At 62.1% G+C, this 14,750-nt stretch overlaps 1 protein-coding gene across 1 annotated transcript; it reads right to left on the bottom strand.

Annotated features, from left to right (window-relative positions):
• Window positions 1-561: 561 nt before the first annotated feature.
• Window positions 562-14,559, bottom strand: ZDHHC9 (zinc finger DHHC-type palmitoyltransferase 9). Its single transcript, XM_062006312.1, has 10 exons — window positions 14,476-14,559; window positions 13,828-14,111; window positions 4,645-4,805; window positions 4,026-4,184; window positions 3,630-3,767; window positions 3,447-3,495; window positions 3,060-3,162; window positions 2,830-2,933; window positions 2,184-2,346; window positions 562-1,352 (listed from the first exon to the last, which is right to left on the bottom strand). Exons 2-10 carry the CDS (start codon window positions 13,992-13,994, stop codon window positions 1,248-1,250), a joined length of 1,149 nt encoding a protein of 382 aa, XP_061862296.1. The 5' UTR covers window positions 13,995-14,111; window positions 14,476-14,559; the 3' UTR covers window positions 562-1,247.
• Between the last annotated feature and the right edge of the window lie 191 nt (window positions 14,560-14,750).

The following is a 14,750-nucleotide window of genomic DNA, read 5'->3' as shown; positions in this document are numbered from 1 at the left end:
GCCCTCCCCCCTCCCTGCCTTACCCCATCTCCTCTGCCTTTTCCCCTCCCCACTGCCTTCCCCCCTCCCCACTGCCCTCCCCCCATCCCTACCGCCCTCATGGGACGACCCCAGAGGCAGGAGCTGCAGGTGTCACCCACACACGCTGTGGCAGAGCCAACACACAGTTTCACAGGAGCCTGAGGCCAGGGCAGCTCCCGGGGCCAGGAACCCCTGCCTGGGCTGTGGCTGTGGGGCAGCAGTGGCAGGGGGCTGGGGCTGTGCCCTGGCAGGGAGCAGTTGCTCAGCCCGGTGGGGCACGGGCAGCACCAGCCGCCTGCTGAGCCGCCCCTGCTGCCAGGGGCTCGGACAGACCGGGCTCTGTGTGCTCACAGCAGCACGGCAGAGGAGGCCAGGGCGGCCGTGGCTGTGCCAGGCACAGGCACCTGGGAGCCAAATGCCGGGGCCTGGCACTGGCTGAAGGGCCCGTGGCACGGGCAGAGCCTCCCCTGCAGCCCCAGCCTCACGCCATGGCTGTGTGTGGTGCAGAGGCCAGGGACAGACGGAGCCGGGGAGAAGGAGCACGGGAAGGAAGCGACTTTAAAAACTTGCCAGCAGAACACCTTCCCCAAAGGTTGTTTCGGCCCTTTCGGCACCAAAACGTCTCCAGACAACCTCTGCCACGTGAACCCACACAACAACGCCACAGACTGGAGGGAGGAGGGAGGAGGGGGGACAGGACACCACTGCCATCCGTTGCTTTTCCCTTCCCACCAGGATTCCCCAGCAGCAGCGAGCAGCCGGCCCCAGCGTCACTGCTGCAGAGCTGCTGGACCACGGGTCACTTTGTCAGAGCCAGGGCTAGCTGGGGGGTCAGGCTGGCCACCGGCCCCACAGCCCAGCCACCAGCCCCACAGCCCGGCCACTGGCCCCACAGCCTGGCCACCGGCCCCATAGCCTGGCCACTGAGCTGGGGACCACATGGCCATCAGCCCCACGGCCTGGCCAGCAGCCCCAGGTGAGCCTGGCCCCGAGCCGTGCCCAGCCTGCCGAGCGAAGGTCCCGCCCCGTCCCGCAGGCAGAGCGGCCGCAGCGGTGCCTGGGGCCGTGACTCGGTGCTGCCTGCGCAGCGAGGGGAATGATCACTAAAGCACAACGGCCATGAGGAATCCTTTGCCTGCCATCCATCCAGCCCATCTCCTCCTCTCCTCTATCACTTCCAGCTTTGATTTAGACAAAACAAGAAAGCTGTCCCTCTCCAGCAGATGCTAGTGCTCTGCTTGCCCAGCATCCTGGGCAGGGGCCGAGAGCTCCCCAGGCGGTGGCTGCTTCTCCTCTGGCACGGCCGTGTCACTCAGGGCTGGCACAGGGACCTGGGGAGAGGGGAGAGGGGAGAGAGAGGGAGAGGGAGAGGGAGAGGGAGAGGGAGAGGGAGAGGGAGAGGGAGAGGGAGAGGGAGAGGGAGAGGGAGAGGAGGCAGCATTGAGTGCCAAGAGCATCTGTGTGAGCACACAGACGCTGCACCCACTGCCCTGCTCCTGCCTCCAGCTCCACCACTCAGAGCTCCAGGCTCTTGTGCTTGGGAAAAGGAGAAACCAGGAGCCACCCAAGAAGCAAACCAGCAGCTCCATGAAGATCTAGAGCACTGGACTGCTCCAGCAGTAGTCTAGGCTGTTTCTGTAGCTCACGCCCAAACAGCCACTTCCCACCACAGTTCAGAGTCATTGAAGGGCACTCTGGAGGTCTCCAGCCTTAAAGAAGGGCTTCTTGCAAAGCCAGACCAGGCTGCTCAGGACCAGACCCCGTGGGGCAATGGCTTTCTCTGTGGGTGGAGGTCCCACAGCTGCCAGGGCCCTGCCCAGGGACAGCCCCTCAATGAGAACCAGCTGCCACAACAAGGTGCCTGCAGCCCCCCAGCTCCCGACCCATCCTGGTCTCCACGGCTTCCAGCTCCTAGGGGCTGTCCCAGCAGGACCAACATTTCCAAAGCCACAGCCAGCTTTGAGGCTGCCCCAGGAGAGCCAGAGGAGCCCAGCAGCCTCCCAGCTGGCTCCGCTGGTTTGCAGGGCTAGAGCAGCAGAGGCTGTTCAGCAGCAGCCTCTCAGCAAGGCCCCCGACTGTTACTTCATCCCTGCTCAGTCCCACTGCCAGCTCCCTCCCTGGTGCAGGCCCAGCCCCTCAGCCCCTGCAGCGGGCTCACTCACGGTGCTGTGCTGAGGCAGAGCTGTGTCAGGCTGCTGAGCGCTGCCCTCCTGCGCCCCGGGGCCCTGGGCAGCCGCAGGCTCTGCGCTGCTGGGCCCCCGCCGGCACGACTCTTCTTGAGCTGAGCTCTCCTCCTGCTGCAAGATGCCTCGTCTGTCCAGGACACTGCAAGAGCAGAACCACACTGTCAGAGACCCATGCCCCCCACCCCTGCCCCTGAAACCACCTTCTTATCCTGACGGGAAAAGTGCTGGGGGAAGACAAATGCCAGGGGAAGGCGCTCCTCTCCAAAACAGGCTGGACACAGCCCAAACCTCCTTTAGTCTCTATGTTCTTGCTGTGAAAACCAAGCCCCTTGGAGAGCATCCCAATTCAGAGGGCAGGAGCCCACTGAAAGGAGCTCCCAGGAAGGAGCCTCTGCCCCACGTGCTGCCCCAGGCAAGGAGCTGCATCACGGGCTCGAATCGCTCAAGATACACAAGGTAGGCAACACAAGATCTTCCCCAGAGCACCCAGCCATGTCCCTAGTGCCCTCCAGAAGCCCTAAACACACACACAGCTAGCAGAAGATCAGCCAGGCCTGGTAGCCAAGGAAGGGTTTGCTCCCCAGGGTCCCAGGACTGGCAGGGCTGCCCCTCCAGAGCTCACCTGGGGGGCAGAGGCCCACAGAGCACCTCACAGCAGTTCTTCACTATGTTGCCGTGGCTGTAGGGATTCTGCACACGGTTCTTGCCAGTCCAAGACCCCTTAATCTGCAAGAGTCAGGGCAGGAGCTGAGGCCTGCTGCCCCACTGCCCGCCCCAGCCCGTGGGCACGTCAGTGAGGCGCACGGCCAGGAGCTGGCAGAGGGCTCAGAGGGACAGAAAGACTCTACTTACGTCTTCGTTGGTTGTCTGATTCAGTGCCACCAGGAAGGTGTGGAACCCAGTTAACCCCACCACTGACCACAGGGTGAAGAAGCAGATGAGCACCTCCAGTACAGTGAGAACAGTTAAGGACTGGGGACAGCCTGGGAACAGCCCTGGCCCAGCTGTGTCACTGCCTCGGGCACAGCACCCTAACCTCTCCTCTTCTAAACATGGCTTTCTGTCCTGCCCTCCTCCCAAAAGCCACAAAATTGCTCCTTGCCTTGTAATCACGGGGACAAAGGCCCCGAAAGAGTCCTTAGAGAAGCTGGGGCACCAAGGCTCCAGCCCTTGCATCACACAGCTCACGTCAACCCCCAGCTTTGGAGAAGCCAGCCCCTCTGCACTGAGGAAGGATATGTCCCTGGGGTTTCCTTCAATGTGTTCAGGAACCCAATCTTCAGAGATTCTGGCAATACAGAGAGAGGGAGATGTTTTTTCTCCTGTGGAACATCACATCCAGTCCAGTTCCCCTTCCCAGCCCGGCCTGCATCCCCCTCCCTCCACCAGCCCAGCCACCCCCGTCCCCGCAGCCACACTCACTCAGTGCTACGTAGACTATGTTGAAGGTGAAGATGTAGATGGTGAGGAGTGAGAGCGAGAGGATGAAGAGGTAGAAGTAGCGGTAGTTCCTCTTCCCCACACAGTTGCCCACCCAGGGGCAGTGATGGTCGAAGCGCTCTGTGACAGCAGGGACGGGGCTCAGCGCCGGCCACGGTCCCGCCTGCGCCCTGCCCCGAGCTCACCAGCTGACAAGGACCCCCTGTGCCACCCCTCTGCCAACGCGTGGTCCCCTTTCCAGGAGCGGAAGCAGGGTAAGGAAGCTCAAAGCCCTTTTAATAACAAATCCGGGCAGGGAGGGGCAGGGGGCGGGCAGGGAGAGGGCAGGGAGGGGGCAGGGAGGGAGGGGCAGGGGGCGGGCAGAGCCTTTCCACTCACCCACACAGTTGTCGCAGATGCTGCAGTGCGAGGCGCGGGGCGGCCGGAAGATCTTGCATGTGTAGCAATACTTGAGCTTCACGATCTGGTTGTTGATCTGGAAGTTTTTAATGCGCGGGGGCGGGCGCTGGCCCTGCGGCACCGTCCCGTTGGTGGCCTCTGAGAGGGAGAGCGGAGCAAGACATGAGAGCTGCTGCCCCTGCACCACGCACCTCCCCGCCCTGCTCTGCAGCCAGCGCCTGCCGCTCTGCTCCCGCCGTCCAGAGCCAACCTGGCAGCTCGGAGGCAGGAAAGGGATGCCAGAGCTTTCACTGGCATATTGAGGGGGGTTGAAGGGGGTAGGGCAAGGGTGGGAAGGGAAGGGAAGGGAAGGGAAGGGAAGGGAAGGGAAGGGAAGGGAAGGGAAGGGAAGGGAAGGGAAGCAGGTACATGACACCATGCTTTTGAGCCTCAGCCAAGCAGGATTAGTCAGCAGGTGGGGACGAGCCCCATCTGGGGCAATGCTCGCTGCTGGAATGCCGGCCGGGGAGGGAGGGAGGGCTCTGCAGCCTACAGACGCGCCAGAAACAGAGAGGCTTTGCCAGCCCAGCCCTCAGCGGCTCGCTGGCTCCACACTCACCAATCTCCATCTCGATGAAGGCTGCCTCGTCGGGCAGGGCTCTGGGGATCACGCCGGGGTCGCTGAAGCTCGTCCGCAGGAGCGTGGCCATGGCGAAGAGGAAGAGCACGGCGGCGAAGACGGGGATGGCGGGGGAGAGCTGCACGGCCAGGTACCGGCACCTGCGGGGAGCAGCCCTCAGCACCAGCCCCCAGCACCCCTGCAGCCCCCAGCCAGGCCCTGGCAGCCTGGCAAGGTGGCACAGTCCAGGCCTGCCTCAAGGCTGCTCACTCCTGCAGAGGACACGCGGTCCATCGCTTCCTCCTGAGCCCGGCGCAGCTCCAGCCACTGGCCACCAGCAAAGTGCCACCGTGTTTGTAACCAGCCAGGCACAGAATGCTGCCCAGCACTTTGTTTTGTCTCCAGCTCCCGTTTTGGCCAGAGTCAGGGGCGAGGGCAGACATGCAGCCGGCCAGGCAGAGGGGTCCTGCCCAGGCCTAGCCCCAAGAGCCACGGGGCACACGAGGCAGCAGCAGGAACCTCTGGCTGTGCCCTGAAGAGGCAGCACCTCCCAGGAAAGCAACAGAAGTTACTTTCCAGGGATGAACTGTGTCCTGTCCTTCACAGGGAAGGGGACCATTCCCCTGCAGTGAGACATGGGGCTTCCTTTGACTCCCCTGAGGCGGGAGATATGAAAGCTCCAAAGAAAGCAGAAAAGCTCCTGCCCCAAGACAACCCGGCTCAGGAGAGGAAACACAGAGCCACAGAACCTCAAGGGCTGGAAGGGACCTTGAAAGATCATCCAGTGCACCTCCCCTGCCAGAGCAGCATGAAGTTTGTTTGCTTTATAAATACAGAAAGGGCCAACGAGGAGTTTGTGTTGCTAATCCCGCTGATTAAGGCAGTGCAAAGGGAGCAGGGAGGTTAATCTGCCCCAGGCCCGTGTCGCTGCTGGACACCCACAGGCATGCTCCTGTGGGCACTGCAGCACAGGCACAGGAGTCACAGCTGAGAGATAGACTGGGCAGAAAGAAAACACATTTTCACCCCAGGTCCTTCGTGTGTATGTCAGAGTGGAGGTCCCACAGCTCAGGGGAAAGCCCACTAAAGTCCCAAGGCCTGTGCAAAATCTCTCCTCTCCTCACACACTGCTCCAGGTCCTTCCCAACGGTGCTGGGCACCCAGACCCGACCCCACTGTGCTGCTCCCAGCCCAGCCTCCTGCCCTCCACACCCCCTCAGGCACCCGTGGCGAGAGCCCCGGGACTGTCCTCCCCAGGGGACCTCTCACCCTAAGCAAGGCCATTTCTGTGACATCCACAGCATCACCACAGCCCTCCTGCCCCCAAGCCTCTCCAAACACAGTGCAGTTCCCCACTGTTCCACCAATTGGATCCTGCAAGCCCACACTGTGCTGCAGGAAGGCTCCCTGGGCCTTCCCAGGCCACTGCTTGGCCCCAGCGAGGGGGCACAGGCAGGGCTGCAGCTGCAGACACGTGCAGGGCCTGGCCCCTGCCCAGTCCCTCATTTCAGGCACCACAAGCTCTGCAGTTACTCAGAGTCCCCCCCTGTGCAGAGCTGGGCTGAGCAGCCAGAGGGCTGAGCTTTCTGTCTTCAGCAGCCCCAGGTAACTGCTTTCCCTTGGTAAGGGCAAAGTCTAGAAAGAGCTGCCCATCAGTCAGTGATTAAACAGAAACCTCCAGTCCTGCTTTGAGAAGGAACACGGGTTTATTCTTTGCAAAGCTTGCCACAGCCTGCCTGAAAGGGCTGCAGCTCGCCCCTTGTCCAACTGACACGACAGCCTTTGTGGTTATTGTAACAACATGGACCCATTACAGCCTAAAAATATGGATTGGTGACCCATGTTCCAGCCGAACCGAAACTGCGCCAGAGCTTCCAGGCTGTGATAGACACTGACACCTTAGAAGTTTATCCAGTGCACTGTCAGCAAAGAGACTTATTGCCTGCAAGCACATGATCTGTGCTGCCTGCACTCTCCCAGGCACAGGCCTGAAAAGCTCTACACACAGCAGCACTCCAGACTCAAGGGGATCGGTGCCCGCGGCGACCAGCGCGCTCCCCACGCAGCCTGTGTCCGAGCAGGAGCGTGGGCTGTGACTCACTCCCTGCTCACCACTTCCTGGGCATCTCCCCAAGGAAACCTGCCTCTGGGAGTCCTGCTCTGCTGTCCCCAAGGCACGGCACAGCAGCCTCGACGTTGACGTTTCCCCACCGCAGAGCTTGGTGTGGGAATGGAAGCAGCCAGCAAGTTTAGGAGGTGAGACAGAAGAGCGTGTGACCATCCTCCCCGCCCTGGCTCAGGATGTGGCACCATCCAGCCCTTCCACCCTGCTCCCAGCCTGGCCCAGGCACGGGGCACACAGTTTGGGAGGGAAGAGGAGCCATCCCAACCTGCCTGCACAGAGGTGGGCAGAAGCGAGGGCAAGGAGAAAGCCCCAGAAAACACCAGCTGTTCTCCTGTCTGACGGGAAACAGACCCCTGGAAACTGTCACAAGGAAGCAGTAACGCTGGGGCTCCTTCGGCCGCCGCCACCGACGTGCAGGAGGCATCTGCTCAGCAAAGGCCCCGTCACCACCATCACCCCATCACCATCCTCACCCCGCTGGGAGCCAGCTGCCAGGTGCTGTGCTGGGCACCCACCTTGGCACAGCAGGGGCTGAGCAGGGCCCTCTGGCTTCCCTAGGCAGCAGGGCAGCCACACGGGCAGGAGGTGAGGGCAGCGACACAAACGCCCACCGCACCACAACCATGTCTGGCGAGCCCCGGCTGTGCCACCGGCACGGCCCTGGCCCTCCCTCCCTGTCCCAGGGAACAGAAAGCCAAGCCCTGCCCAGAAGGGCTGAGCAACAGGTAAGGTGACCACGGGAGGTGTCCCTGCACCGGTACCCGCTGGCACCGGGACACCTGCGGTCCGTGGCTGCCCCGGCACGGTGAGGCTCAGCAGCTCGCTCCGGGCACGACGGAAAGGGCACTGCAAAGAGCTTTTGTTTGGGAAAGCTGAGAGTCAACAGAGCCACGCTGTTGGCACGGAGGGAGATTGCTCCTCCTCCATTCCCAGCGCAGTATCTGTGTTCTTGAGCGTTTTGTCATCTAATCGCAGACAATAACAGCTCTATCACAACTCATCACCCCGGAGGGGTGCTGGGGTGGGGGGAAAGGCTGAAACAAAGAGCCTGTTAGGACGGGCAGGGGGAAGCAGCAAGGAGCAGCAGGCGGGAGGTGACATGAGTTCAGGGCACAAGGGCTGCTTGAGCAAGCATTTGGGAAGGGCTGCCGCAGCCAGCACGGCAGCCAAAGCCCTGGAGGGAGGGGAAATCAGCAGCCCAGGGCGGTGGAAGCGGCCTTCAGCCACGGCAGCACCTCGCGGTCAGGGCCCTCAGGCCCAGCACCAGCTCTGTTCTACAGCTCATTTCCATCTCGCTGGGAAATGCCCTGTTTTGACTCCCCGAGGTCACACGTAACTACGCCGTGGGCTCGTCGCCGAGGTGAGGGAAGCGCCCTCCCCTGAGCCCCGGCAGCCATCTGCCTCGCCCAGCCCTGGGACGCTTTCCAGCGCCTGATGGGCTGGCAGCGAGCGTGGCAGCAGGCAAGTGCTGTGCTGCAGTGCTGCGGGGCTGGGGCCCTTCCCAAGCAGCCCTTGCAGGGCAGGACTGGAGCTTTGCAGAAACTCTCCCTGTCCATCCGTTGACCTCGGTGCAGGGAACACTGGCTGGAGCCCGGCTGGCACCACGGGGCCGCTGCCAGCACGTGCCACCGACCCAACAGCACAGCCACCAACCTCAGACAGAGACCAAAGCATCGGGCCAATGTCACAGAACCTCAGAGCCACAGAGTCTCAAGGGCTAGAAGGGACCTGGAGAGCTCACCCAGTGCAACCCCCCTGCACAAGGGAGATGCTCCACTCCAGCATCTCTGTGGCCCTGTGCTGAACTCTCTCCAGCAGCTCCCTGTCCTTCTGCAACTGAGGGGCTCAGAACTGGGCACACTATTCCAGATGCAGTCATCATCCTTCTCCCAGCCACAGTCAACCCAAGGCCTGCTTGGCAGTGCTAGAGGAGGTGCAGGCTGCAAGGCCAGCCAAGCTGTTTCTGGGAAGGAGCCCAGGTGCAGGAAGAAGGGCACACCATCCAGCAACCTGGGAGCAGCTCCCTCCTGCAGAAACACAACCTCACAAGCCCAAGGAGCTCAACTCCAGGTACCAGCAAGTATACCTCTATGGAGGTAGAGCAGAGAAAAACACAACTTGGAGAGGAAAATGTAACTATAGAGTGAAAACGTAAGAAGAGCACAGATCAACAAGGGTTTGAGTTTTGCCAGTGCTTGACACAGCCCTAAGCAGAGCTAACACCACCCCAGAGCACCTCTTTGTCAGTGTGAAATCTTTGGGGCCTGGGGAAAAACAAATAACATGAAGTCACACAGTGTCAGCACTGAGATTTTTTTTTCAACTCACAGCATGGTGGGGATTGGAAATGACCTTCAGAGCTCATCCAGCCCAACCCCCTGCCAAAGCAGCTCCCACCTACATCAGGTCACACAGGAACATGTCCAGGTGAGTTTTGAAGACCCCCAAGGAAGGATCCTCCACACCTTCCCTGGGCAGCCTGGGCCAGGGCTCCCTCACTCAAACACTGAAACACATTGTCCTTATATTTCAATGGAACTGTTTGTGTTCCAGCTTCATCCCATCACCCCTTGTCCTGTCACCGGAGACAAAAGAAAAAAAGTGCTGCACCATTCCCTTGCCATCACCTTTTAAACTCTTATAAGTATTAATGAGCTGCCCCCTCAGTCTCCTCTTCTCCAGCCTGAACAGCCCCAGGGCCTGCAGCCTTTCCTCACAAGGAAGATGCTCCAGTCCCCTGAGCATCTGGGTGTCCCTGCACTGGCCTCTCTGCAGCAGTTCCCTGTCCCTCTGCAGCTGGGGAGCCCACAACTGGGCACAGGACTCCAGCTGAGGCCTCAGCAGGGCAGAGCAGAGGGGGAGCAGAAAACAAAGACATTTTAATCTCTACATAGCTAAGAAAGTAAAATAAATAAATCTATAGAATTAAGTGATAAGGGTGTTTTGTCTCAGGCCAGCAGAGAGCAGCCCCTCGCCCAGCCCAGCCTCGCTGCCGCTATCGCGCCTGTAACATTTACAACCGTCAGGCGCTCATGCTGAAAAGCTGGAGACAAAAGAAACCCCATTCTCTTACACCTGCTTGGGAGAGTCCAAAGGAGAGAGCTCTGGCTTCAGGAGGGCTGTTACAGACAAACAGCAGCGAGGAGGCTCCCAGCTGCCAGAGAGACGAGGCAACATCCCACTGCCCGAGTGCCCACAAGGCTCGGAGCACTTCAGCGGGGCTGGTCCTCGCGCTCTGGCATGGGCAGCACGGGCAGACAGCTCCTCTGGAAGCTGACAGGCACTTTAGGTGTCTGAAACAACGCCAAGCACACATCAAACACAACTTTAGGTGGCACGTCACAGCCACAGAGTAGCCTCAGGTAAATGCAGGTCTCATATCCTGCAGGGACTGGCCTCGGCCCTGGAGCCGCTCTGTGCCAAGGCAGCAGTGAGAGGTGCCCTTGGGCAGAGGACTTGGGCACTGCAGAGGACTGCCCCAGGCCAGCCCAGCTCCCAGGGCCTCTGCTTTATCTGCGAGGGAGGAGCTGGAGCTCCAGGTACAGCAGGGACAGCATATCGGCCCCGGGTCCTGCTCCCGCCCCTGTGAAAAGCCGCCCTGGCTCCAGACGGCAGCTCTGCAGCCCGGAGCGTTAAAACCATAAACGGGCCTGCAGGTGCAGCTGAGGTGGCTTCGGGGCGTTCAGCACAGGAGCCCACAGCAGCAGCGGGAATTGCTTGAAGGAAAACAACAATCACAGCCCAGCAGCAGCCCAAGCAGAGTGGCTGTGGCTCTGCTCCTCCGGCGAGAACCGCCTGGCTCAGCACATGACACACGGCACCTCCCGCCCCCGGCCAGCGGCTGGCACCGGGGCAGCCCAAGGGTCGGGGACAAACCCGCTCCCTGGCCATGGCAGCTGGCACCGGGGCAGCCCAAGGGTTGGGAACAGACCCGCTCCCTGGCCATGGCAGCTGGCACCGGGGCAGCCCAAGGGTCGGGGACAGACCCGCTCCCTGGCCATGGCAGCTGGCACCGGGGCAGCCCAAGGGTCGGGGACAGACCCGCTCCCTGGCCATGGCAGCTGGCACCGGGGCAGCCCGAGGGTCAGGGACAGACCCGCTCCCTGGCCATGGCAGCTGGCACCGGGGCAGCCCAAGGGTCGGGGACAAACCCACACGGCCGTGGTGCAGCCAGAGGCTCCCTGGCTCCAGGCACCTCCAGCCGTGTTTAGACAAGGTGTGACTGCGCGAGTGATGCAGCTGAAGGAAAGGAGCCTTTCCAACACAGGCAGCCCTGCAGTGAGCACACAGGAATCAAAGGACTCCTCCGTGAGCCACAGTCTGCTTCTCGCCAAAACCAGACTCTCACAACCTGAACTGCTCGTCTGTAGCACAAACTTTAAGGGGGAGCCTGGATTTCCACAGGAATCTGCCAAAGGCTGAAAGGAACAATTAACAGAGAGAAAAGATCAAGGCCAAGCCCCTGATGCAAAAGCACTTCAGGAGGCATCCAGGGCAAGCAGGGCTCCTGAGCAGCCAAGCTGCTCATCTCCTCACAGGCACTGGGGAGTGTTTCTGGTCATTTTCTGTCAATCTCCAAACCAACCCACCTCCTTCAAACAGAGAACATCACAGCAGCATGCTTCGACACAATCAGATCAGGGGGGTGGATCTCCCCGAACCTTCCTCATCTCCCCAGCTCCAGCCACTCAGATGGCTTTACTCAAACTCAGAGAATCTCAGCAGCCCCCCCAGTGCCCTCCAGCTCTGCACACAAGGCACGTGCTGGATGTCTCAGCACCAGCAAGGACAAGAGGAACTCCTGCACAGGGAAGGGGCTTCTCGAGGAACTTCTAGTCACATGCTCACTGCACCCAGGGCCAAACAACCAAACTGCCCTGGGCCTGGAAGGCACCTTGGCTGGCTCTGCCCCACAGCAGGGTCTGCTGAGGCCACACACGGCTGAGAGGAGATGTGGCCTCGCTCTTCTGCACAGGACAGGCTCCGCAGGGAGTGAGAGCAATTATCTCTTGCAAGAAGTGTTTCTGGAGCAGCAAACACAATCACAGAGTCTCAAGGGTTGGAAGGGACCTGGAAAGCTCATCCAGTGCAACCCCCCTGCCAGGGCAGCACCTCCTAGAGCAGGGCACACAGGAACCAGCTGGGTTGGAATGTCTCCAGAGAAGGAGCCTCCACAGCCCATCTGGGCAGCCTCTGCCAGTGCTGCCTCACCTCAACAGGGAACAACTTTGTCCTTGTGTCTCTTTGGAACCTCTTCAGTTCCAGCTTGTGCCCGTTGCCCCTTGTCCTGTCACTGGCCTACTCTGAGCACAGTCTGGCTCCAGCCTCCTGACATCCACCCTTTGTGCATCTGTAACCATTCCTGAGCTCACCCCTCAGGCTCCTCTTCTCCAAGGTCCAGAGCCCCAGCCCCCTGCAAGGCAGGAAGCCTTAGCTCCACTTCCAAACAACAAAACAACCAGGGGTGTCATTTCATACCTTCCACTTCAGACTGAGTCAGGGAGCGTTCGGGCTTCCCACGGGCAGGAGCCCTGACACCTCCCCATCCATTGCACAGCACGTGCCCCCAGAGCTGCACAACAACTAAGCAGAAAAACCAGTCTCATATCTGGCCGAGGCCTGACCTTAGCCACATCCTTAGCTGGGACGTGGCAAGCCAAGGCAGACCATTCCAGAAAGCCCTTCCAAGGCTGCCAGTGATAGCCAGTAATGAGAGGAGCTAGGAAGGGCAATGCCAGGCCAGAGGAAGTAGAGACAAGCTCCCCAGTCTAGGGAAGATGTCTCTGAGGGAGAGGGAGAGATGTCTCTGAGGGTAGCATCTGGGCCAAGAGCTTTGTGTTATCAGGAGGAAGAGCCAGGGCTTAAGCAGCAAGCAGTTTATTCCACTCTCTTTCCTGGCTTAAAGAGCTTTGGTGTTACCCAACAGCGTTTAGGACCTTCGCCTTCCTAAGAGCAACATAAACAAGCTGATGGAGACAGAGGAAGGAAAGTTTCAAGGCAGTTTAGCTGATCCAAGCTCATCCTCACACCAGGCAGAAGGGGCAGTCGTGCCCCCTCCCCACAGCACCAGTGTGGAGGCAAACACAGGGTGTTTGTCCTTGTTGTTTGGCTCTTTCTCTAGGATTAGTCTATGGGCAGATCATTTCCCAGCCCAGCTCTCGGGGAGCACTGGGGAGAGGGGGCAGGCCCTGCTTTTTTGGCAGCACCCAGGACTTGGGCTGCAGCTCTTCAGGCCGCTGAGTGCTGAAGCGCCGAAAGAGTGGCCTGGTGCCCCGCAGAGAGCAGCCCTGGGGCTGGGGGGAGGCTGTGCCATAGGGCTGTGCTGTGGGGCTGAAGGGAAGCTGTGCCATGGGGCCAGAGGGAGGCCATGCTGTGGGGCTGGAGGAAGGCTGTACCATGGGGCCGGAGGGATGCCGTGTCGTGGGGCTGTACGGAGGCCGTGCTGTGGGGCTGTACGGAGGCCGTGCTGTGGGGCTGTACGGAGGCCGTGCCGTGGGGCTGGAGGGAGGCCGTGCCGTGGGGCTGGAGGGAGGCCGTGCTGTGGGGCCGGAGGGAGACCGTGCTGTAGTGCAGCTGCAGGGCACGCTGGAGCCGCCTGCACCCCGCACTGCCACGCTCCTGCTTTCTGTTTGTTCTCCAGCTGGGTCACCTCTGAGACGGGGCTGAGCTGGGGTGGCAGGGACACGGCACTGTCAGTGCGGCAGCACTGCCCTTGCACCCCGCCTGTCCCCACACGGCCCCAGCCCTCCATTCCTCATCCCCTCTGGCCGTGCTCAGGGCTGTAAGCCCCAAACACGGGAAAGCACGGACAGTAGAGACGAAGGGCCAGTGTCAGGCTGCAGGCAGAGCAGGGGGAAAAGCTTTGGCAGGGCCCATCCAGCCTCCCCCAAAACCTTCGGGGTCCATCTGGGAAGTCAAAGAGGCAGCGAGAGCCATGCCAGCCTCCCCTCCACCCGGCTCCCTCCCTCTCCCCGGGCCACCGAGCCTGTGAGCCCGGGCCAACCCCGTCCCTGAGCCGTGGGGTCACCGGGCCGTCACCACCACCGCCGGGAACTCACTCAAAGGCGAAGAAGAGGGCGCAGGTGCCGAGGATGAGGAAGAGCGTCAGGTAGAAGATGCCCTTCTGCCGGGCCATCATGATGCGGCCGTCGCAGCAGAAGGTGTTCCTGCCCGGCAGCTTCTCCCATTTCCGAACCACCTTCTTCCTCGCCACCATCACCGACATGGCGGGGCCGTCACTGGGGCGGCGGCGGCCGCCACACGTCCAGGCGCTGCTCCTCCGCCGCCCGCGCCGCCGGCATCATCGGGGGCCCCGCGGGGCTCGTTTGCGCTGGGCTGGGGGCTGCGGGGACAGGGAGAGCGCCTGAGCACCGGGGCCCGGCGGGGATCGACGCCGGGGGGCGGGGGGGGGGAGCGGCGGCCGTCGCCATGGAAACCCCCGCTCCCCGGCAGGGGAGTCGCCATGGAAACCCGCAGAGGAGAGGGGGGCGAGAGGGGGTGCGCAGGGCGCGGCCGGGGACACCCTCGGCCCCGAGGGGAGCGCCCGGCGGGAGCGGGGCGGCCCCGCACAGGCCCCACCGGGAGGGGCGGGGATCGGGCAGGGCTGGGGCAGGGCTGGGGCAGCCCCCGCTGCGCCGCCGCCGCGCCGGGACCAGAAGGGAAGGGAAGGGGAGGAAAGGCCAGGGGGACGCGCCGCCGCCGCTCACCCGGTGCCGGTGCGGGCAGCGCCGGGCCGGGCGCGCCGCTCGCTCCCTCAGCGCCGCGGGAGGGGCGGCCACGCCTCGCGCCGCGGGGCGGGACCGCGGCCGCTCCCCGCCTTCTCATTGGCCCCGCCCCGCCGCTCCCCGCCTTCCCATTGGCCGAGCGCCACGCCACTCCGCGGCGGCCCCTCCCACCGCGCGCCGCCGCGTCTCGCCCCGCCCGGACCGAGCCCGGGTCCCCCCGCGGGGCCGCGCCTGGCGCCGCGCGGCCGGGCACGGCG

This window comes from Colius striatus, chromosome 13, assembly GCF_028858725.1.
Source record: "Colius striatus isolate bColStr4 chromosome 13, bColStr4.1.hap1, whole genome shotgun sequence".
Lineage (NCBI taxonomy): Eukaryota > Metazoa > Chordata > Aves > Coliiformes > Coliidae > Colius > Colius striatus.
This window is presented reverse-complemented; position numbering and strand designations above follow the sequence as displayed.

Excerpts from the sequence above, each read along its gene's own strand:
- ZDHHC9 (XM_062006312.1), bottom strand. The coding sequence starts at position 13,994 with ATGTCGGTGATGGTGGCGAGGAAGAAGGTGGTTCGGAAATGGGAGAAG. Across the intron at positions 4,185-4,644 it reads CTTCATCGAGATGGAGATTG|AGGCCACCAACGGGACGGTG; the intron begins GTGAGTGTGGAG and ends TCTCCCTCTCAG. Across the intron at positions 2,347-2,829 it reads TGTGGGCCTCTGCCCCCCAG|TGTCCTGGACAGACGAGGCA; the intron begins GTGAGCTCTGGA and ends CTGCTCTTGCAG.